Raw genomic sequence first — 21,039 nt, 5'->3', positions numbered from 1 at the left:
ATCTTGGAACTTGATACCAAGTAAGCAGAAATCACTGGGATGAATAGGTAGTAGCCGAAAGGCGGACTTTAGGTCCATCTTACCGATCAGACAAGCTGGACCTTGCGACTGTACAAGAGTAACTGCTTCGTCAAAGGAAGAGTACTTAACTGAACAATATTTGGGGTCAATGAAGTCATTAATACTGTTACCTTCCGGGGCAGACAAATGAGTAATCAACCTCCAGCCGCCCGATTTTTTGGGAACAATGCCAATTGGAGAAATGCGCAAGTTTGAAAAGGGTCTGACAGGATAAGGACCAGCCATTCTACCTAGCTTAGTTTCTTGATCTAATATATTTTTAATTTGATCAGGGTGTTGCTGAGCGGATTTTAAATTTTTTGATTCAGTGAGGGTTCTAGGGCCTGCGAAGTTGAGTTTAAAACCCTTTGAAAAACCTTGTAATAGAAACTGCTTGTCCTCTTGATGAGGGTAGTCTTGAATGTACATATGTAACTGCTCAAATATTATTGGGGTAGCTCCTAGTTGCCATTTATCTATATTGTCTTGGACCTGACATATGTGGTTGGGTGTGGCGAGGTCTGGTGAAGTTGAAGCGGGGGGATGATGGGCCAGAGGTTCTAAATTGTGCAGAGCCTGGGCTCCGAAAGGGTTGATTGTAGGCGGATGATGCGTTGCTGTGAACTTCTCGCCTTTGTCGAGCACAGTGAACTTGGGGGTGTGAACCGGAGCAATACATGCATAGGTGGGAGTAAAAGCAGGACTGGCGAGAACAATAGCCCTTAAAGTTGTAATCGTAGCACTTGTGTGAAGCTGTGGGGTTGTTTGTTGTTGAGGCCATGTAGATAAGCCAAAGCTCTGAGTCAATTGCTGACCAGCTAATTGATGGATCAATGGACTTGCGAAGTCTAAATTGTTTGTCGTAATCAAGCCAGCCTTGACTGTTAGGGTTGCGGGAAGCCCCTGTGCGAATGGTGTCAATATATTTAAGCAAATGGGGGGCTTGGTCAATATGGCCAGAGATGTAGATGCCGGCGAACACGAGCATTGCGTCAGTCCACCTCTCTATGGAAGTTAGTTTGCGTGCTTTTGGTGCATTGGAAACAATGGCCAGCTGGCCGTCTTTAACTGAAAGTTTATGGTGGTCAGCCTCAGAAGAGTCTGAGCCTGATTGCAACATGTTGGCTAAGTCAATGTATTCCCCCTTAAGTATCTTTTGTTTAATTGATTGCAATACATGATTCCCAAGAGAGGACCCTACGCTAACAAGTGGTTGGGGTGAAAATTGCATGCTCGTAGTACCTGATATATGCAGGCGTTGTATGTCTTGAGTATCGGAGATTAGCGTCGGAATCGGTGCTGCAGTAGATACGACTTCTGTCTGTATGGGTGCTGCAACTTCCTGATGTTGTGGTCCAGCAGTGGGGAGAGTAGGTACCATGGTTGGAGCTGAATTAAGAGGTTCCGCATCTTTGCGGGCCGGTCTGCGTGTCCTAGAAGTGGGTGGCCTTGCCGGGGTATTTTTTGATTTTACTTTTGGCAAAGTTCTCTATGATATGTGAAGATGTTTGTCGATGACGCCAGATTCCCTGGATTCCCAACGTTGAATTTTTCAGGGATGCTATGTGATGGATGGGTAGAGAAGGAAAGGATGTTGAACCCGATATTAATCAGGTCAATCTAACCCGATTGATTTGTTAAAGCTAACTCCGTCAAAATATTTAGTGTTAATATAATTAGTTGCTGCTACTTGTATAAATGAATTTATCTGTAGGGATAAATTCCAATAATTATGTAAATAAGCGATGTACATTCCTATACCTTTTAATGTTTCTAATTTGTTTCATTTAATGATATTCATACGTTTAGAGAGAGAGAGAGAGAGAGAGAGAGACAGAGATGCCTTAAAACTTATCAGCAACATCACATAGCAAAGTATATACGCAAGTTTTGGAAGAGAGAGATAGAGATATGATGATGATACTGAAGGGGACATTCTAACAACAATTTTCTTGCTATCGATTTGAAATATTGTAAAAATGAAACGATCTACAATGTGATTTAGAGCATACTGGTTGGTTACCAGTTTCTAACATATAATAAGAAAGTATAGCATGAATTTGGACATCGTAATTTGACAAAATTAAAGTGCAATATAAAGAGGTTTTTTACCTGTTTTTTTTTTTTACCTTAAATCAAACATGATCTCCTCTTTCTCTACCTTTCACACGCACGCACAATGTATTTGAATTTGAATCATTTTTACAACATTTCATATCGATATAAAAAAAATTGTGTAGTTGGAATGTCTCCGTAAATACTGTAAACGCACTATATTTAGGGTGTACAGTATTTGGCGGAATATAATTTTTCAACAAGTTAGCATGGATTTTATTTAGCGCATTTCTGAATTTAACTTTTTATCTACCTATATATTTTACATTTGGCAATGTACTTGATTTTGCGGACGCCGTTTTCCGCCAAAAACGCAAAATAGAATACATAGCCAAAGGGGTAAAGACAGTTTTATAATACGTTTACAGTATAATCATCTTTATATTGCAAGTTGATTTTGTCAAATTACGACGTCCAAATTCATGCTATACATATTACAACAATTCTTATTATATGTTAGAAACTGGTAACCAACCAGTATGCTCTAAATCACATTGTATTTGATCGTTTCGTTTTTATAATATTTCAAATCGACAGAAAGAAAATTGATGTTAGAATGTCCCCTTTAGTATCATCCTCATATCTCTTTATCTCTCTTTCTTTCTTTCTCTCTCTCCCAAACTTGCGTATATATATACTTTGCTATGTGATGTCGCTGATAAGTTTTAAGGCATATCTCTCTCTCTCTCTCTCTCTCTCTCTCTCTCTCTCTCTCTCTCTCTCTCTCTCTCTCAAAACGTCTGAATATATCATTTTTATCATTTAATGAAACAAATTAGAAACATTAAAAGGTATATAAATGTACATCACTTATTTACATAATTATATAATTTTTGCAAATTTCGGAAAATCGGCTTTAAAATTTACAGCGCCAATCTTAAACATACAGGTAGTTATATTTTATGGTTCAAAAATTTATTTCAATGAATTTATTTTCACTTTTATGTAGTCAAAATTGATATTAGTTTTGTTTAAATTCCGTTTCGTTTCGTTTCGATTTTTGGTTTCGTTTCGTTTGATTTCGTTTCGTTTTGATTGATTTCGTTTCGTTTCGATTGGTTTCGTTTCGTTTCGCTTGATTTCGTTTCGTTACGTTTCGATTTCGTTTCGCACTTTACAGGCGCCCATCTCGCATGCATAGTAAACTGTCATTGAGAACAATACACTTACTTTTGTTTAAATCGTCAGTAGATAGATATGAAAACTTCATTAATTGGCGGTGATGTGTAATTTTTGTTGGTAAACAAATTTGAGTTATCGGACTTTGAATTGAACGTGTCGACTTGGATAACACTAGAAGAGTCCCGAAACTAAAAGTGAAATCGAATGCTACATTCACAATGAGTTTCGATCACCATGAGAGAATCTTTTTCACAGTAATTTTACATTAAAAAAACACAAAAAATAGGTATCGTCTTGTTTTCTTTATTAAATTTCCATTAGTCAGAGATCAAAGAAATTATGATCAAACATGTATTGTCAGCGTTTACGATCGCCACGCTTAATCACATTTTCACCTCGAGGCGCTAAATGGAAGTGGCATGGGGAGAAGCCCAATTTTCAAGGTGCTAATGCGAGATATTAAAAAGCAATTAAAACTGAATTAATCAATCCATGTTTAGGCACTTATACCCGATAACCCATACCGTTTACCTGTGTAATTGTTTAAACAAACAGAACCGACAGCATCTGATATTTAAATGAACACTTCTATATTAGCCTTAAAAACGTTATTGTTTTGCAACTTAAAGAAATTTAATACATATACAAAATGTTGGCGCACTATCTATTTTAGCGCTCAGAGGCAGTTGCGCCAAAGGCGCTAAAATTTGTAGTGCGCCATATTTTCTCGTTTTACAGTATATTAAACATATGTTTTTGATAACCATATGATTACCATATGTTTATAAATATATGTTAGACGTATGTTGAACATATGTTAATTTCATGTTTATGTTTTTCTCATTTTCTTTATCCTTTAGTATTATTTACACAACATGTATCACATATGTCTTATACATATTTAAAAATATGCCTTTAAATATTTTCATTGTTTAATTCATTGTTGATACACATTCTCTTTCTAAATTACCATCTTCAACTGATTATCCTGTTTTCACAACTCTGAATCTTCTTAAAATTGCATTAATTTTGCAACTCCAGTCATCTAATGAAAACAAAACGAGATAAAAATACATGTAACTTTTATTCTTGCAAATATCATATAGACAAGTTTGTTGTTCTCCTGTCAATGGCTCTCACTCACTGCAGCTTTAATTGTTTCTGAAAAAAAAAAGCGGAAAGAATGTTAAACTTTTTAAAATGGTTTATAGATTTACAATTGCCTCAGTTGCTCCATTATTAAAAACAAAAGTTTGAAGAGTATCAGGATCAAGTTGCAAATACAACAGTTAAGTTTTTTCATTCTGTTACTAAAGAAAATTTTGTTGAATACTAACATCATTTGTAAGTTCTGAAGAGAGAGAGAGAGAGAGAGAGAGAGAGAGAGAGAGAGAGAGAGAGAGAGAGAGTTCTATAATGTTACCTTTAATGCAATACTCCCACTTTTTATCCAACTTCTTCTTTTAATATGCTGTTTATCATTTGACAAGTCAAGTCTAAACTTCTGTCTAAAATGTTAATACAAAAGCAAATACAACCATCAGATCTTTTAAAATTTTGCAAATTATGAAGTGGAAAACCATTAAATATATTTGTGTTATTTTTAGAAAGTGATATTTTAAAAATCTTACAAAAAACCATTAGAACTAAAAAAAAATTATAATTTACATCAATCATACAGTCATTCCATATTTAAATTTAAGTACCATAATTTGTAAAGCAAATGTAAGCAGAGATACATTGAGCTCAAGAAGAATATCTGGATCCTGGATCATTCATCACTTCATTATCTTCAATAAGATATGTAAGATATCTAACAAACCTCCGAACTACTTCATCCATCTGCTACAAAATATAATATACTGTCACACAGTGTCACTCAATATTTGATATATTAAAATGATTTGCATATCTCCATATCCATTAGTTTGATTATAATATACACAAAATATAAAAATAATGTTAATAAAACCTTTTATTTAATTTTTAACATTTTATGTATAAAGTGGTGCATGTAAAAAAATTATTGAACATAATTAATTTTACTATAGCATTGAATGATTTATTTTTGACGTCGTCGTGTCAATAACTACCGTCAGGTGAGCAGACAAATTCAATAACGCGCGTTAGCGCGTTATGATAATTTGTCTGCTCACCTGACGGCAGTTATTGACACGACGACGTCAAAAATATATCATTTAATGCTTATATTTACATTCCCTTATTGAGGAAATCATTTGTTTACTTAAATAAATCGATATAAAGTGCAGATCACGGAGGGAGTGAATAAGTAACAGCAAGAACAGCTGTTTTGTAAAACCGGTTTAAACTGGTTTTTGCATAGACTGTTGAGATGAGATCGACGAGCATGAAAATATAATCCATGATAAATAACTCTTGAAATGTTGCTTTTAACAATAAAGTCAACTTTTTTGTTAAATAATTATAAAACATGGTGTTTTGACAACATTCATGAAATGCATTTTTAACCGATAACAGAGAAATCACTGTTTGAGAACTCCTTATGTAAATTACTCGTAAATTCATACGCAGTGATTAGGTGTTGCATTAAGAGGCATTTAAACATCACGGAATTTAATGGAAAAACACAGTAGAATGTAAATATTATAGAATAATATTACAATTTAAAAAAACACACATCATGCTGCAGTTTTGAATGTGTACGAAATGTATATATTTTGTACTTACTTCTTTATAATCTCTGACACTGTGTTAATAGATGCCATCTGTGACGTGCCCAGTAGTCACTGCATTCCTAAAGTAAAAACACTTTTTTTCAATTCATGTAATAAAAATTACACTATAAATATTGATATTTTTTTTTAATGAAAAATGAATTGAATTGATATAAATATTTCTATGAGATATATCATTGTACAATTTGTGTTGACACAAAATAATTCATAAAATCAATATGAATTTCCCTGTGGGATTGTAAAAACTTTTTTCATAACTGATTAACAGTGATAGAAGACATACTCGTTGCCTTGCAATGAGCTTTGCTCTAGTTTTGGGGGCTACTTTCACTTTCCAAGTTTTTAAATGCGTCTGATCTTAATATATCTTTCAAATCCACATGTTTATGCTTGTTTACCATTACACTTGTTAGGTCTAAATAAACTATAGCCAGTGAGGTTTTGAGTTGTAGCACTGTGTGAAGAAATTTACAGGCCTAACCTAGATATTCTACATTATGTCATTCGTAAACATAATAATTACTTTATGATTTATTTACTGTATTTTTAAAACAATTTCAACAGCCTTAGATGTTTTAAAAATGTAAACAACAGTAATGACAATCGGATGTTGACATTATTACAGACCACTGCATGCACTGGTACAGTAAGGTCTTTCAGTCCGAATTTTCTATGAGAACACATCTACAGCCCGTAGATTGGCTCATTGCCACTATATAATCTTAAATAGGTAACTGGAAGCGCATTCTTACCTTATATAAATACAAGTTAAAATCCATCCTACAGATTGATCTTCTGCCTCCGTGACGTAAAATATGACGTATGTTTATGAACTCTAAATTTAAAACCGATTCAGGCTTAAATCCGGATTTGTTAACTAAACACTTAATTTGATAAAAAAGCATGGCTAATGTTAATCATATAATTTGTTTATACGCTTATGTATCACTACATGTGTAAAAAGTTAAGCCAACATAGACGTCTTATCAACATAACGCAACTTCAAAACATATGCTGATCATATGTTTTAAACAAACATATGTTCAAAATATGTTCAACATACGTTGAACATATGGTTACCACAAATATATGATCAACATATGTTTTGAGTCTGTAATATGTTCAACATATTTTTCAAACATATGTTAACAATATTTTTCAAACATATGTTCAACATACTGTGAAAAATTCATATGTTTAACATATGTTCAACGTATGTTTAACATATGTTACTCGAAACAGATATTGAACATATGTTGCAATTTTACCGTATACGGTAACGAAAGTTATCTCGCAGCGTGTAACCAATGGAATGGCTTCACGGGAAAATTGTGGATGCGTCGTTTTGATAACGTATGTTATTATTTTTTCACTGGACTCCGGTCAGTTTACATTCTTTCGCATTTTTTACACCCTTTTCACCACATCCACCTCTTCACCTTTTTTTGAAATGTACTTTGTATTTTTTTTTTTGTATTTTTTGTTGTTGCTTTATTTGAGTTGGCTGTGGATTTTAAACCACTAGGATTGTTTTATATATATATATATATATATATATATATATATATATATATATATATATATATATATATATATATATACAAGTTATGTACTCAAGTCAGTCATTAATTTTATTAGTTATGTAATTATCATTGTTTTGGTTGCTAAATATTTTTAGGGAGAAAATATTCATCAATTGATATTAATATTATAAAAGGTGGTTATTACATAATCATCCATTGCATCTGGTTTTATTAGAATTTTATTTGGGATAAAAAATATTAGCAGAGTGCAACATGCCTTTGTTTCTAGTTTACTTTATACAGATGGAGGACTCCGGAGGTTGATATTGATGAAGGAGATATTATAATCCTTAATTTGGAACATTATCAGTTGTGGAGAACTGTGTTTCAGATTACCGTTCACAATGTACCATATGTGGAATATTAATATTGCATGAGTTAAACGGACTGATAATCCTAACATAAAGCTTGCTGCAAAATATAGATCTACGGGAAAATTTGGGTTGACACGTCGTGAAATGCAGTTCTGATACAGAGTTACACGTCACAGTTGGCAATTGGTGCATAAATTATCAATAACGCGTAAGCAGGTAAGAATGGGCGGGTACCAAATCGGCCAATTAAAACGGTTCTTTTATAAACTGCAACTCGTGAATCGACCAGTTTAATCTTCAATCAAATAGTATCGTCACTCAACGCATCGCAATATTTGCCGAAATGTATAAACTCAAGCCAGATTTGCAATAAGAGAGCACGCCGACCTTTCCAAACCAGAAAAAAGATCATTGTGCAACAAAACGGACTGAATAAAAAATCCTCTAGTTTATTGACGAGTATTGTCTATTCTATGCATCATCAGAGAACGTACGAAAGGTGAGGAGTAATTTTGCAGAAGGTATTTTAAACATTCGTAAAGTATAATAGCCATTTTTGTTTTGGGTTTGCTGATTTCATTATCACAAATAGTTTCAAGCTTTTTATATTTGACAATTTATTTATCTATCAAATATATAAATACATCTGTACAGTATGATATTATTTTTTTTAATTCAGACTATTATTCGATTTCTCAATATTTAGAGCTCGTTTTAAAATACCGCCTATTTTCCACTTGGTGGGTGTCTTATAATGTTTACATCTGTTACCTACGGTGTTCATTAAACAATATTTGTAAGTAAACGCATGTATGCATTCATGTTTCTATGTGAACAAATACTAAACAGTCCTCTTTTAAAAGTGATAGAGAAGAAAATTGTGTATATAATGTTATAGCAAAAATGTTACATGTATTTACAACAAGCAGTCTCTAAATGGTGTATGCATAAAGTAATTAAGATGGCAGCATTTCTTTGATGCTGGCAAAGCGACACGGCGAGTTCTACTGCGGTCATACTGCGTTGGTGTTTCGGTGGAACGGCGAAGCGACGTGCGGCCGAATTTAGCGAGCTGCCGACAAAAAAAGACTGCCGCCAAGTAGGAAAATCGACGGTATTTTGAAACGAGCTCTAGAAAATGTTCAGTTCCTTGTGCAATTTGATTTTTTTTACACTAAAGGGTTCGTTTGTTGTACATGTATACATGAACTGAAACAATGTAAAACGCTATAAACATTTATATTAATATTTTTCTCTTTCAGAACTTTGTAATCAAAATGGCAGAAGGTTACTCCGATACACTATCTGAATTAGCTACAAGCTCTGACTTTATGGTGAATACATTTTGAAACTGTGCATTTTCCTTCTTTTTTTTTTGGTGATAAAAGATGTTTTTTAAAATGTACATGATAATGTCATCTTTTCGGTTACGTATTTTTAAATCGAGTACATTTACCTTTCGATCAGAGAACCATTTGTAGACCGCTTTATTAAACGTGCATTCATACACCTTTTACTAAGACCAACCATAAATCTATTTTCATTAGGTCGGTTTGGTATAACTTACTGTAACTATTTTATTATTTTATTTGAATTAACGTTCAGGTTTCTAATCTTTTCTCTTTAAATTTTGGTTTTAGCAGAGAAACTTCAACTCAGATGAGACTGTATGTTCGGATTCCCAATACTCCACTCGTTCTAGAAATTTGAGAAGTTCAGATGTCATTGAGGAGTCAAGCACAGATGACATGATTGAAAAAATTTTGAATCTACAAAGTGTTATCACTGCATGTGAACTGCCTGACGAATTGAAAAAAAAAATGAGAGCGTTGCGAACTATGGATCCAACTCTAGACGTAAGTGTCTCTGAAACTGGGAAAATTTCCATTAAATATGATTCTAACAAGACCCGTGTCATTTTCAGGGATCTGTGTTATTTGGTTTATCAAATCCCTAGAGAACTGTTTACAATTAAAATGACGAGGGACACATATGAAAAATTAGGAAAGAAGCAGAAGGATGAAGTGGGTTGTCTTATTCGATACCGCAGACATGTTCTAAAAGGGCCATATTATGTAAAGTGCTGGATTCACAGAGGCCTTGTTATTATATTGTCATATGGAGATAAATCAAACACAAATTGCGAAGCGCTTTTGAAATGGATAAGGCCTACTTTGAAAAATTCCAAAACCGACAAAAGAGGACAGAAAGATGAAACAGAGAAAGGTATTTTTGTGCAATTTTATTCTCCAATTTTATGCAGTTTTAAAATACTAAGTTTGGAAATCAGATATTTGGTCAAATACGTGTTGATATTCTAAAAAAAATAATAACTAGGAAGCAGAGTTATTCAATTAACTTACTAAGATTTCGAGTAGCATAACAACTAGTGGACTAGTTGTTCATAAAACAATTAGGTCTTGTCTTTTCACCTTCAATTACCGTTTTGATTTGTTCCTATCTGTTCAGGAAGTCCGTATAACATTTTAAGTAGAACGATAGAATAAGTAAAAAATTTGATATGTAGTCAATTTTAATTATGAAGGGAGCACATGGTGACCCTTGGGATCCCCGGGGCCGTCCATTTTGATATTTAAAGCTACGTCCGAAAGTAAGCGAATTCAACAAACGCATTTAAATATATTAAATGCAAATTTAATTCATATCAAATCAAGAAATGAAAACATCCGGGTTTCACTGTTCGTATGTTCATCAGGTACTGTCCTAGTTGTGGATTAAAATGAAAACAATTCATAAACATCCATTTACAATCGTCAAACAGCACATGGCGATTTCAACTGAGTTATTTGATTTTCGTTGTTTGACATTTTAAGATCTTTTTTCAAGTTGAGCTGAGAGGAAATATAGGTTTGAAGTATAATTCTTCCTTTCTATTTGATTAATCAGAGGAATTGAGAGGTTGAATGTTTTTGCACTGAAGGCCCAAGCACGGCAATTCAATCTCAAGGCTGTAATCTTGATATCTTTGTATTTAGATCTAATCTTTCGCACGAGAGTGTAAGAATAAGAATGGGGGTTATGACGTTCTTAAAAAGACACCTTTTTTCATTTTCGGATGGCCTTGACCTTTGAGCTTGATGTTTTCAGCATGCAAAAATGTCAACAAAACCATTGCAAATTGTTTCGTGTCTTTACGATATATTGATTGAACTCACTTTTTAAATTTCTTTTTTTCAGAAATGGCAAATGGCGACACTGAACCAATGGATACAAACAACAGAAATTACAAAACCATAATGTACGTCGAATCAAACGAAAAAGAGGTAAAAGAGATTCCCAGACACGTGTGCGAGAAAATGGATTCCCGCAAGTTTCAAAGTGTATGCGTCCCTCTGGAAGGACCAGAGACAGATCTCATTACTCAATTTGTTCAATACTTTTCGAAAAAAGCTAAGGAAAGAAATAGTATTCAGAGACTATTTCTTGAAATGTGCATTTGTGTGGAATCTGAAGAGGATACGAGATTCTGTGAAACAAAATCCAGATTAGAAAAGACTATTGATCGAAAAATGTTCAAGTGTTTAAAACTATCAGGGCTTGGTCTTGAAGATAAATGTCATGGTATGTTTGTTTGAAATATTCATAATAACGAATAATGATCAAGAGGAATTCAAGAAAGTTCTAACTTTTTGGGGGTTTTTTTCACAACTACTTTGCGCTATCATGTTATTTGTTAACTAATAATATTAGAAACAGTTAAGTGAGGACAAATCTTTCCATATTTTTTCCACTTAAACAATTAAAGTTTTGGGTTTCTTTCTTATGTGAGAACAAATCTTTCCATATTTGCCTATTTCCATCAGCAGTTTTGCGCAAAACATGTTTTAACTAAACCTACGCAAACTCTTACTTCAGGGTTCTGCAATCTTTATATGATTAATCATAAAACATTTAAATGTATTCAAGTTTATGAATAGAAAAATCATTATAATTTTTGAATGTATTTGAAAAGGCACCTTGTGAGTTTATAAAATAAACAAATATTTTTAAGGTCTTCCGTTTCCAACGGAAGACCTTGTACTGATTATGAAGGTAATTCTTCATTATTGTTATTCTTCTTCTAGACATTTTTTAAACCTTAATAACTTTTTTGTTTGTCACCCGATTTCGTTCAAATTTTCAGGGTGTATTGTAAATCAGATTTAGTTTTCAAGAAACAAAAAAAATGAAAAATCATAACTTCTGGGTTCGAGTTATTCCCCTTTTAAAAATTTTTTAGGGGCATTCGTTTCCGGACAAAGGCTCTGAAAGCAAATAATCCAAAGTTGGAAATCTTTAAAATTGACATTTTGAATGTTGTCCTCTGATTTTTGTACCACTTGAATTATATAATCGAAATCTATGTTTTACAATTTGCTTATTTTTACTTATGTTTATGCTTCGTACTTTTTTAGTTTGAAATATTTTCTAAATGCGTATAGAACAAAAATTGCGCATAAATTAAATTAAAGGGCTTTCATGTGAGACCAGAAAAAAGGAGCTGGACCCTTAAATAAGGGATCTAGGCGCCCGGAAAGTTTTTGCTGTATAACTAAAAAACGATACATGCTATGATATTGATGTTGCTGGAATAATTGTTTTTCATTATCTTATCAATCTAATTGTAATATAGTTATGTTTGGATATTGTGTAATATGAGTTAAAAGCTTCACATGAAGACATTCATACCCGCTTTCATTTTGCTTATAGGGAATAGCTCCCTGTGCGTAATAGTGTTTTAAAGTCGCAGTCAATACTTTTCTTGTCTAAATATATCCCCAACTTGTCACAGACATGCCTCTATCTGTTTTACGAGAGGTCTAACTTTTAAATACTCTATAGTCTGGGGGTTACATTTATTTAATACATAGAAAATAGGCATGAACTAATTGTCAAGAGTTCAAATTTATTTTCTATAGCCCTGATTGGTTAGAAGTTAAGGTAGTGTGAAAATGAACTCCTATCAATTTATATCAGAAGGGGGTGGTTTTATTAAGACAATCCTTTTTTGACTTGTAGCTGTAACGGAAAACCTCTTCGTTGCTTGCAACGAGCACGGCTCTAGTTATTATTATCATTATTATTAACAATTCGTTTTCTCGTCATTTTCTTTTTATCACAGAAAATATTCTATGTATTTTTTTTTCAGACTCATTGTCACCAATTGAGGTAGAAATAGATACAGATTATATGGGCAGAGTTGCCGAAAAGGTTTAATGTTAACAAATTAATAATTAAATAATAATGAATTCAAAATTTATTTTTGTGTTTATTGAAAAACATTCTAGCCTAATAAATGGCATGAATATTGTTAATTAACATCAATTTTTATGAGAAAAATTGTAAAATAACTTCTTAAATTTGATAAAATATTAAAAATTGTTTTGGTCCCACAATCTTGCGAAATGTTTCTATGCAAGTTACCTTTTTTATACGTAGGTCGATGTTCTCGTTAACTCTAGCAGTCCGAGCCTTGATTTAGCTAAGGGATTTGTGGAAAAGCAGATTCTTGAACTCGGTGGAAAAACAATTCAAGACGAATGTAAAGAAGAAAAGAAAAGGGGCACATTTACCTATGGAAAAGTCTGCAAAACCACTGCTGGTCAACTACAATGTAGAAAAATATACCATATAGCACTATATGAAGAATGGATTTCAAAATGCAAACTGTCATTAGAGGTATGAGTTCAAAAGACAAATGCTAAGTACACATCTCTTTTAATCTAATTCAGCTCACAGTTGCACTCAAATTTCGTAGGTTAACGGCATTCTTTATTTTTCATAGACATATACAACGTTATCTCTGTTGGATTTTCAGATCTTAGCTGCATCAGTTGTAGAGTGTTTGAATGAATTGGAGAAGGATGGTTTTAAAAGCATTGCTTTTCCGGCACTAGGAACTGGCATGTTGGGTTACCCTTATTGTGCTGTGGCCAATACCATGGTTACTGTGGTACATTCATACGGAAAGAAAAACCCCGATACAAAAATTGAGAGGGTCCATTTTTTTCTTCACCCAGATCATAAAGCATGCCAAACAGTAAGAAAAATAATCATATTTTCTGATGTCTGTTAGAAAAACATCGTAATGCATTGACTTTACTATATTTTCCTCGAAGAATGATTTGCCATCGTCGCTGCGTATACCTAAAAGAATGCAGTTCGTGTCAGTTAAGAGTAGAAAAGATATTTTGTTTAATTTTACGTATATTATCATAGATCAAGAACCCTAATGAAACACTATATAGCACTTAACGTAAATAGCTTTTTGAAGAATAATCTTGAGCTCTCGAAACAACTTTGATTAATAAAAATTATAGTTTCTTGTTGAGTATTTAGATATTATATATCAGGGGGTCAGCTAGTTAATATCATTCAGACTTAACAAACTGTGTATTGCAATCACGTATTTAAAATACCACAGTTTAACTCACTCTCACTACGATCAATCATTCTATTTAATATTTTCAATTATCATAGATATTTGTTAAAAGCTTCAAGACACACATTCTCAATTAATAAATATTTTTTAGTCTTTTAGGATTGCTACAAAATTGAATGAAGTCTTTCTTCAATCAAATCCAGGTATCCCTCACTCTCTCTCTCTCTCTCTCTCTCTCTCTCTCTCTCTCTCTCTCTCTCTCTCATATATATTATAATGGATTTTGTAATTAACACTGCTAAAATAATAAGTTAATTTGCACTTACAAAGAGGACTTCATTGAACGGCCTTACAAACAGCTTTGGTTGTCAAAGGAAAATATGACCGTCCAAATTTGGCCTGAGCTGGCTCCATCTTGCACGTCCGGAAGAAACCAAATAGAGGCGTATTATGTATTCGTTCAAGGAAATATGAATGGTATAGAATGTAATGGTTGTTTATATATGAATCATTTCTGATATTTACTTTACATTTTGATCTATTTATTGTAGATTTAAAGTTAAAGTAATTGCAAAGTATTTCTATTAAATCTAAACTTAGATCTTATCTTTGATCCGTTCTTACATTACAATATTGACTACAAATACATGTACATATATACTACATGTATACTTTATCTTTGACAATTTTTATCAAATTAGATTTGCAAAATTATAAACGTTCAATGTAAAATTTATTTTATGAACATCAAAACCTTGCATTTAGTTTTTTTCACAATTATATTGGGATAGAGAGAAACATTCTCTTATATTTATTTTTTATTTAACAAACAAGTAAACAAGCAATAAGACATACAATTTGACCAGAAATATTAGAAAAAACAAATTTGCTTACAACTTATTAAGAAAAAAAAATATTTGTTTATCGGTTGGTGGTTTTCCAGATGCTGATCGTAGACGATTGTGTAATTTTGGTGGATTTGTATCTACTTTTCCGGACTGGGATGAAAAGAAAGAAGAGGTTAAAGATCAGGTTTTGAGACATGGATTGTCTGCAGTATTAGTTGACATTAAAGGCAAGTCTTTTACAGGCTTAAAATACGAGAAATTGTAAAGCTTTAGTTGAAAAACGTAAAAGGTGGAGGATTGTAAAGAATTTCATATATAATTACACACTGTCACCAGTAATTCAAGCAATCAAATTTTGTTGATTCAGATGCAAAAGTCAGAGACTGTGTTGCATACCAGGAAGACATAATAAAGTGCTTTGAGCAGATCCCATGTATTGAGCTACTGAAAATTGTGGTGTCCAACGACATGTTCCAGAAGCTTAATTCAAAGAATTCTGGTAACTATATAAAGAGTCCAAATAGTCAACAAATCAACTATTAGATCTAACTAAAATTTTAAGATATTGTTTGTTTAACTTTCAACTTTTATTTATTAAAGAAAAGGTCCATATATTTTCCCGTTTAAATTTGGGTATTTTTTATATTTTCATATAAAGCTCTTCTTTTAAAAGGGATAAATAGAGTCTGAAAACGGTCATGACCATCGAGCCCTCCTATTCGGTATTATATAAATAGTGCCTGTTTGGGAGGGTAACAGTTGAAATTGACACCCCGAGAAAACCATTGTCAACCGACGCAAAGCGGAGGTTGACAATGGTTTTCGAGGGGTGTCAATTTCAACTGTTATCCTCCCAAACAGGCACTATTTATTTTGTTATACTGAATGTCTTAATTTTTAAGAAAATTTTACTGCTTTTATATAGGAATAACGTGAATTCTACAGCGAACCGTACGCGCATAATTTTCGCGCATGTAACATTTTTTAATGTTACCCGTTGCTAAGTGCGTTGCTAACGCTGAGGGTAATAGAAAGGATTATGAACTGCGTATTAAACAATCAGATTTCAGTATTTAACATGAAAGTATAACAAAATAATTTGGCTTGCCTGGGCTCAAAGCCCAAACGAGCTTTTTGTTTCAAAATCTGCCCGTTGCATCACCATTTTTCTGTCTTTGTCACATCTCTTCTTTAGAATACAAAAACAATTTTAAACAGACTTCGAACTGCGTACTCATGTATAAAACTCTCTCGGGTTTAAAAGTAAACTTGAAAATATATTTGAGTTCTGAGATTTTATCATGAATTTAGTGTACTTATTTGTGTTAGACAACATTCAATTATCTCTTTTAGATCATTCACGCGGGGGTGTAAAGGAAGCATATGGAATCTGAGTTGCATGTAACTCCGTGAAATCACAAATCTTAGTTATTAATTAAGTACCAATTCAGATAATTAAAAAACGAAAAGCAAAAGCGAATACAAAATACTGGAGACAATTTTCCCTACCAATTAGATTTTATTTACGTAGATTTACACATTGATGACGTCATGACTGAAAGTTGAATTTTGTGTAAATTTGATCAGAAAGCATTGGAAACAAATTAAAAAAATAAGTAATCTAAGAACTCTAAGAACTCTAATAAAGTGTTTTGGTGTGGTGTATTGAGAATTGAACAAAGCTGAACTTCACATGATGTGTTACCTTTTTGATTTTGAAACCGCGGGGTAGTGTTTTCTATCTCAAATTATGTTAAGGAATATACTTAAGCTATAAATAGTTATCACGTGATAATGCACCGATGTGATGTATTATCCGGTTTTTTTATTGCATTAAGATCTATTATAAAGAATAATATAACTTTTTGATCCAGTCCAAAACATTAATTTAATCTACGATTTGGTACATAACAGTCAAAATAAGAAGCTTAATTGCTCATAAGCTTCCTTAACATGACCGCGCAATTTATGATCACTGACAAATTGAAAAGTCAAATTTTAAGATCCGAATAATATTCGAAACTACCATCTCGCTTTGGGGTAATCTGATATTTATATTTATTTTCATTTTCAATAATGTACCTGTGGGTGGGTGTGTTTGTGTGCCTATCAACAAGAAACTTGTTCCTATTTGACATTGATATTGGTTTTTCTAACATTTAGATTAAAGGTGATAAATAGGTAGACCAATTGGACATCTACAAGTTATTAAGATTGTTTGTAGAGCAGCATTAACTATATTCTAAGTAATGAACGAAAATAGCAGATGAATATTTCTAAAATATATTTCAGAGATCAACATCCATCGAGTATCAAAAATAGATGTTTCTGTGTGGGGAAACCGCTGCAAAGAAGTTGCCAGAGATGTTAAATCATTATTTGAACAAAATATGTGAAAAAAAAATATCTTTGTTAAATCAAAACATGTTGATAAAAAATATTTTATATTTTATTTTTTTAAGGGGTACATAATTTCTTATTGTCTTTGAAATAAAGATAAAGACGTCGCTTATCTTTAGAATTCTATAAATAGGACTCGTAATGTTTGCGTGTAATATACATGTGTACAAAAACACTTGTGTATAAAACTAAGTAACAACTGGTCTGTATCTTTTTTAAGTAAAAATAAGTGATATTAGTAATAAATAGATATATGTTAAGTAAATGTATACGTAATACCCTGGCTAACCTGGATGACAAACACATCTACATACAGTCCATCACATAGTCCCCGGGTGTAGCACATATACACATAGACAGGCGTTAAGTGTCTAGGGTATACAATAATAATCACAATATCTTATTAAGCTTTTAAATTTTGTGAAATATTTCGATGATTTTTAAGTACATTGTAATGTAATTCATATCGCTTTTTAAATAATTCTTTACGTACTCTCTCAGACTTTGAGATGTCTCATTTTTCTTTTCAAATCTACATAACATTTTAAATTTGTCAATTCTATAAGCAACATAAGCTGTATTATTCAAATATTGTACCATACAATTATTTGATAATAGAAACCTACAACTATATCTTTCAACATTAATATCTATTTGCATAATCGTGCACAGTTTTGATCATTTTACTTTGACATTGTCACACTCAAAAACTAGAAGTTCAATATTCTCTGCTGTGTCTGGACAATAATAACAACATTTGTTTGGTCTTAACTTCAACTGATGTAAAAATGAATTGCAGTTCAATATCATATTCAATAATTTGTAATTAAACTTACATTTAAAAAATAAACAACGTAATTTAGTGAACATGGCGGTATGAATAGCAATTGCTCTGCTGGCATATTCCATGATGCGCACTAGCTGAAAAGTTAAACATGTTTTTATAATAGTACTGATAAATGGGTTTTTGAAACTTAGTAATTAACAAATTTTCATAGAAGAATTTACATTTTTTTGTCTGTTATTGTACGAGATTCTAAATGAAAGGTATAGCTTTTCACAACATTGTTTTTGTGTATTGGCTACATGCCATATCAAAATTCTTACATTGTAGTTTTGTAACGTTTTCTTGAAGAATATATTTTCATAACTAAATGCATTTTTCCGACAAAGTATTAAATTATTCATTTAGTGTTTTCATTTTTCCATCTTTCTTAAAAAGGTCTTTTTCATAATATGATATTCCACTTCTAATCCTTTTTTTAAAAAAATCACACAGTTTAACCTTTATGATTAAACAGTTCTTTAAAGAGATTGCTGTACAAATGTTACATTTGATATATTAAGAATGCTTTGGTTTTGTTTTTTACAACCATTAAAACAACAAACTATTTCATGATAACATATAGAAAGATGATTGATAACTTTAAAATATTCTACATTTTTCTTAGTCGTTGATGATATGTAAATCCAATTGAGGTTGACCCTTTTCAAATAATTATTAATGACCCCATTAATCAAACCTGTATCCGATAATCTACCAACCCAAGATTCTTTAAGTACGTTTAACTAAAGTTCTATGTCTGTTACACCCATCCCGCCTTCTTCTATTTTTCTTATTTAAGTGGTTCATTTAATTCTGTCATGTTTGATCCAAATAAAATTAAAAATCCAACTGAGTTCGATATTGCTTGAATCCATACAATTTCTCAAAAATATTTCAATTAGTGATACATGTACGTAGTTTAATGGAATGATTTCTATCATTAAATTTTATACAACATGATTTATCAGGGATTTTCTCGAAATTCTTGTCGGAAAAGCCCAAGAATTCATATTATGAAAAATGTGCGTAATTCAAATATATTTTAACTACTTGCCATGCAAAATTACATATCGTTGATTTTAAAATGAATAAAAATTGGTAAATTAAACTTCCGTCAGTACTTCGATTTTAAAGTTAGATTTATATCGTCTGCGCATTGCAGATATTAATCTCTTAATGCATATCTTTAAATTGAAAACTATTTGTTGTATCATTGTTCTTTAATTTTAATGCTAAAATTTCTGCAATAAAAATGTAAAGCTCTGCTAAAATTGGACATTCCTGTCTTATTCCTCTTGACATTTTACATGTTTGAATATCCATCCATTATTTTTCACTTTAAAGACTTGATTAGTACACAAAATTTTAACCCAGTTTATAAAATTATCCCCGAAATTCATTTTTTTAAAGACATTATAAAGAAAATAATGTCACTCAAAAGAGTCGAAAGCTTTTTCAAAGTCTAGAAATAATATAATTCCATCATTCTTCATTTCTGTACAATATTCATTTATGTCCATAATTGAACTTGCATTAACGCCAATATATTGCCCTATAATGTAAGCTGATTTCTCGTTTCCGAGTGATTTATAAATAACCTTTAATTTTGTATTCGTCTAGATGAAATAAGTTATATTATGATTAATTATAAGTTTGAGAAATGCAGAGGTGCAGAGCACAGCGAATGGATATTTTCTAAACAATTCAGATATTTGAACTTTAACCTTTCTATGATTCTTTGACTTGTATAGTCCTATCTTAAAATATGACGATCCGCGCAACAACAAAAACTTTTTCTTGTTATATATCAAATTTACAAAGCATAACTTCATAAAATTACTTCATTCAACATGTGTTTTGTATTCTAAAAATATATGTTCATTCTGAATCTATATATTTCAATTATCAGTAATTGAGCAATACAATTTTTAACATATTCGTACGTTTTTATTGCCTTTTTATAAATCAAACAAGAATCTTTTAGTTTGATTATTGACTGCCATTATTTTTTCTCATTGATGGTTTTGGTGCGTGGTGTTGAAAATGGACATAATTTATGCAAGAGGTAGTTCTTAAAACGTGTATTTTAATCACTTCTGTCATAGTCTGGACCTAGCTTTGTAGAAATTATTTTGTTTTGTGCTAAATAAAAAAACCTGTAAAAATGCTCGAAAAGGCAGGAAAGATTACAAACGCAAAATTTGCATTTCAAGTGGTAACAGATGTTGTAAATGAATGGGACTAAGTCGATGAAAATGGTTTACTGCATTGTACGAAAGCCGAGAAGGATCATTCGAGATTCGAGATTCGAAATACGAGATTCGAAATACGAGATTCGAGATTCGAAATTCGAGATTCAATATCTAAATTAACCAATCAAATCATGGATCTGAAACCTGTATCCTAGCAACATTAAACTGTTCAAAATAAAGATCATTCGTACATGCTCTTTCCTACAAATAAATGTCTTAATAGCTCTTATATAGTGGTTATAAAATGGTTAAATTAACATTGATGAATTAACCCCACACAGTATAAACAAATAAATTAGAAATAACACTGTTGGCTTTGCGAATCTAAGTGGTTTTGTTTGCCCTGTATGTATTTCCCCCCGAACAATTTTAACCCGAAGTGTATTCGCCCCAACTGTGTAAAAATCGGCTCGCAAAGAA

At 32.0% G+C, this 21,039-nt stretch overlaps 1 protein-coding gene and 1 long non-coding RNA gene across 4 annotated transcripts; one reads left to right on the top strand and one right to left on the bottom strand.

The window, feature by feature from the left end:
• Window positions 1-4,362: 4,362 nt before the first annotated feature.
• On the bottom strand, window positions 4,363-6,855 carry LOC136273790 (uncharacterized). 2 transcript variants are annotated; one of them, XR_010712022.1, is made up of 5 exons: window positions 6,767-6,855; window positions 6,007-6,073; window positions 5,004-5,142; window positions 4,721-4,805; window positions 4,363-4,458 (listed from the first exon to the last, which is right to left on the bottom strand). It is a non-coding gene; the product is annotated as an uncharacterized lncRNA (long non-coding RNA). The 2 variants fall into 2 exon arrangements; XR_010712021.1 differs by lacking the exon at window positions 5,004-5,142.
• A 1,341-nt stretch (window positions 6,856-8,196) lies between these two features.
• LOC136273789 (uncharacterized) lies at window positions 8,197-19,476 on the top strand. Of its 2 annotated transcripts, none has more exons than XM_066079286.1 (11): window positions 8,197-8,410; window positions 9,174-9,245; window positions 9,555-10,137; window positions 11,110-11,493; window positions 13,061-13,122; window positions 13,351-13,590; window positions 13,730-13,951; window positions 14,445-14,496; window positions 14,624-14,770; window positions 15,237-15,640; window positions 17,434-19,476. In XM_066079286.1, exons 2-10 carry the CDS (start codon window positions 9,189-9,191, stop codon window positions 15,404-15,406), a joined length of 1,917 nt encoding a protein of 638 aa, XP_065935358.1. In that variant the 5' UTR covers window positions 8,197-8,410; window positions 9,174-9,188; the 3' UTR covers window positions 15,407-15,640; window positions 17,434-19,476. The 2 variants fall into 2 exon arrangements, with proteins under 2 accessions (XP_065935358.1, XP_065935357.1); XM_066079285.1 differs by having other exon boundaries at window positions 8,198-8,410; window positions 9,552-10,137.
• The last annotated feature ends 1,563 nt before the right edge of the window (window positions 19,477-21,039 follow it).

This window comes from Magallana gigas, chromosome 3 (genome assembly GCF_963853765.1).
Source record: "Magallana gigas chromosome 3, xbMagGiga1.1, whole genome shotgun sequence".
Taxonomy (NCBI): Eukaryota; Metazoa; Mollusca; class Bivalvia; order Ostreida; family Ostreidae; genus Magallana; species Magallana gigas.
This window is presented reverse-complemented; position numbering and strand designations above follow the sequence as displayed.

What these genes read in the sequence shown, in the direction of transcription:
- LOC136273789 (XM_066079285.1), top strand. Translation starts at nt 9,189, where the DNA reads ATGGCAGAAGGTTACTCCGATACACTATCTGAATTAGCTACAAGCTCT. An exon ending in TCTTGAAGATAAATGTCATG is followed by an intron (nt 11,494 to 13,060) that starts GTATGTTTGTTT and finishes TTTTTTTTTCAG; the next exon opens with ACTCATTGTCACCAATTGAG. An exon ending in CTTTCTTCAATCAAATCCAG is followed by an intron (nt 14,497 to 14,623) that starts GTATCCCTCACT and finishes GCACTTACAAAG; the next exon opens with AGGACTTCATTGAACGGCCT.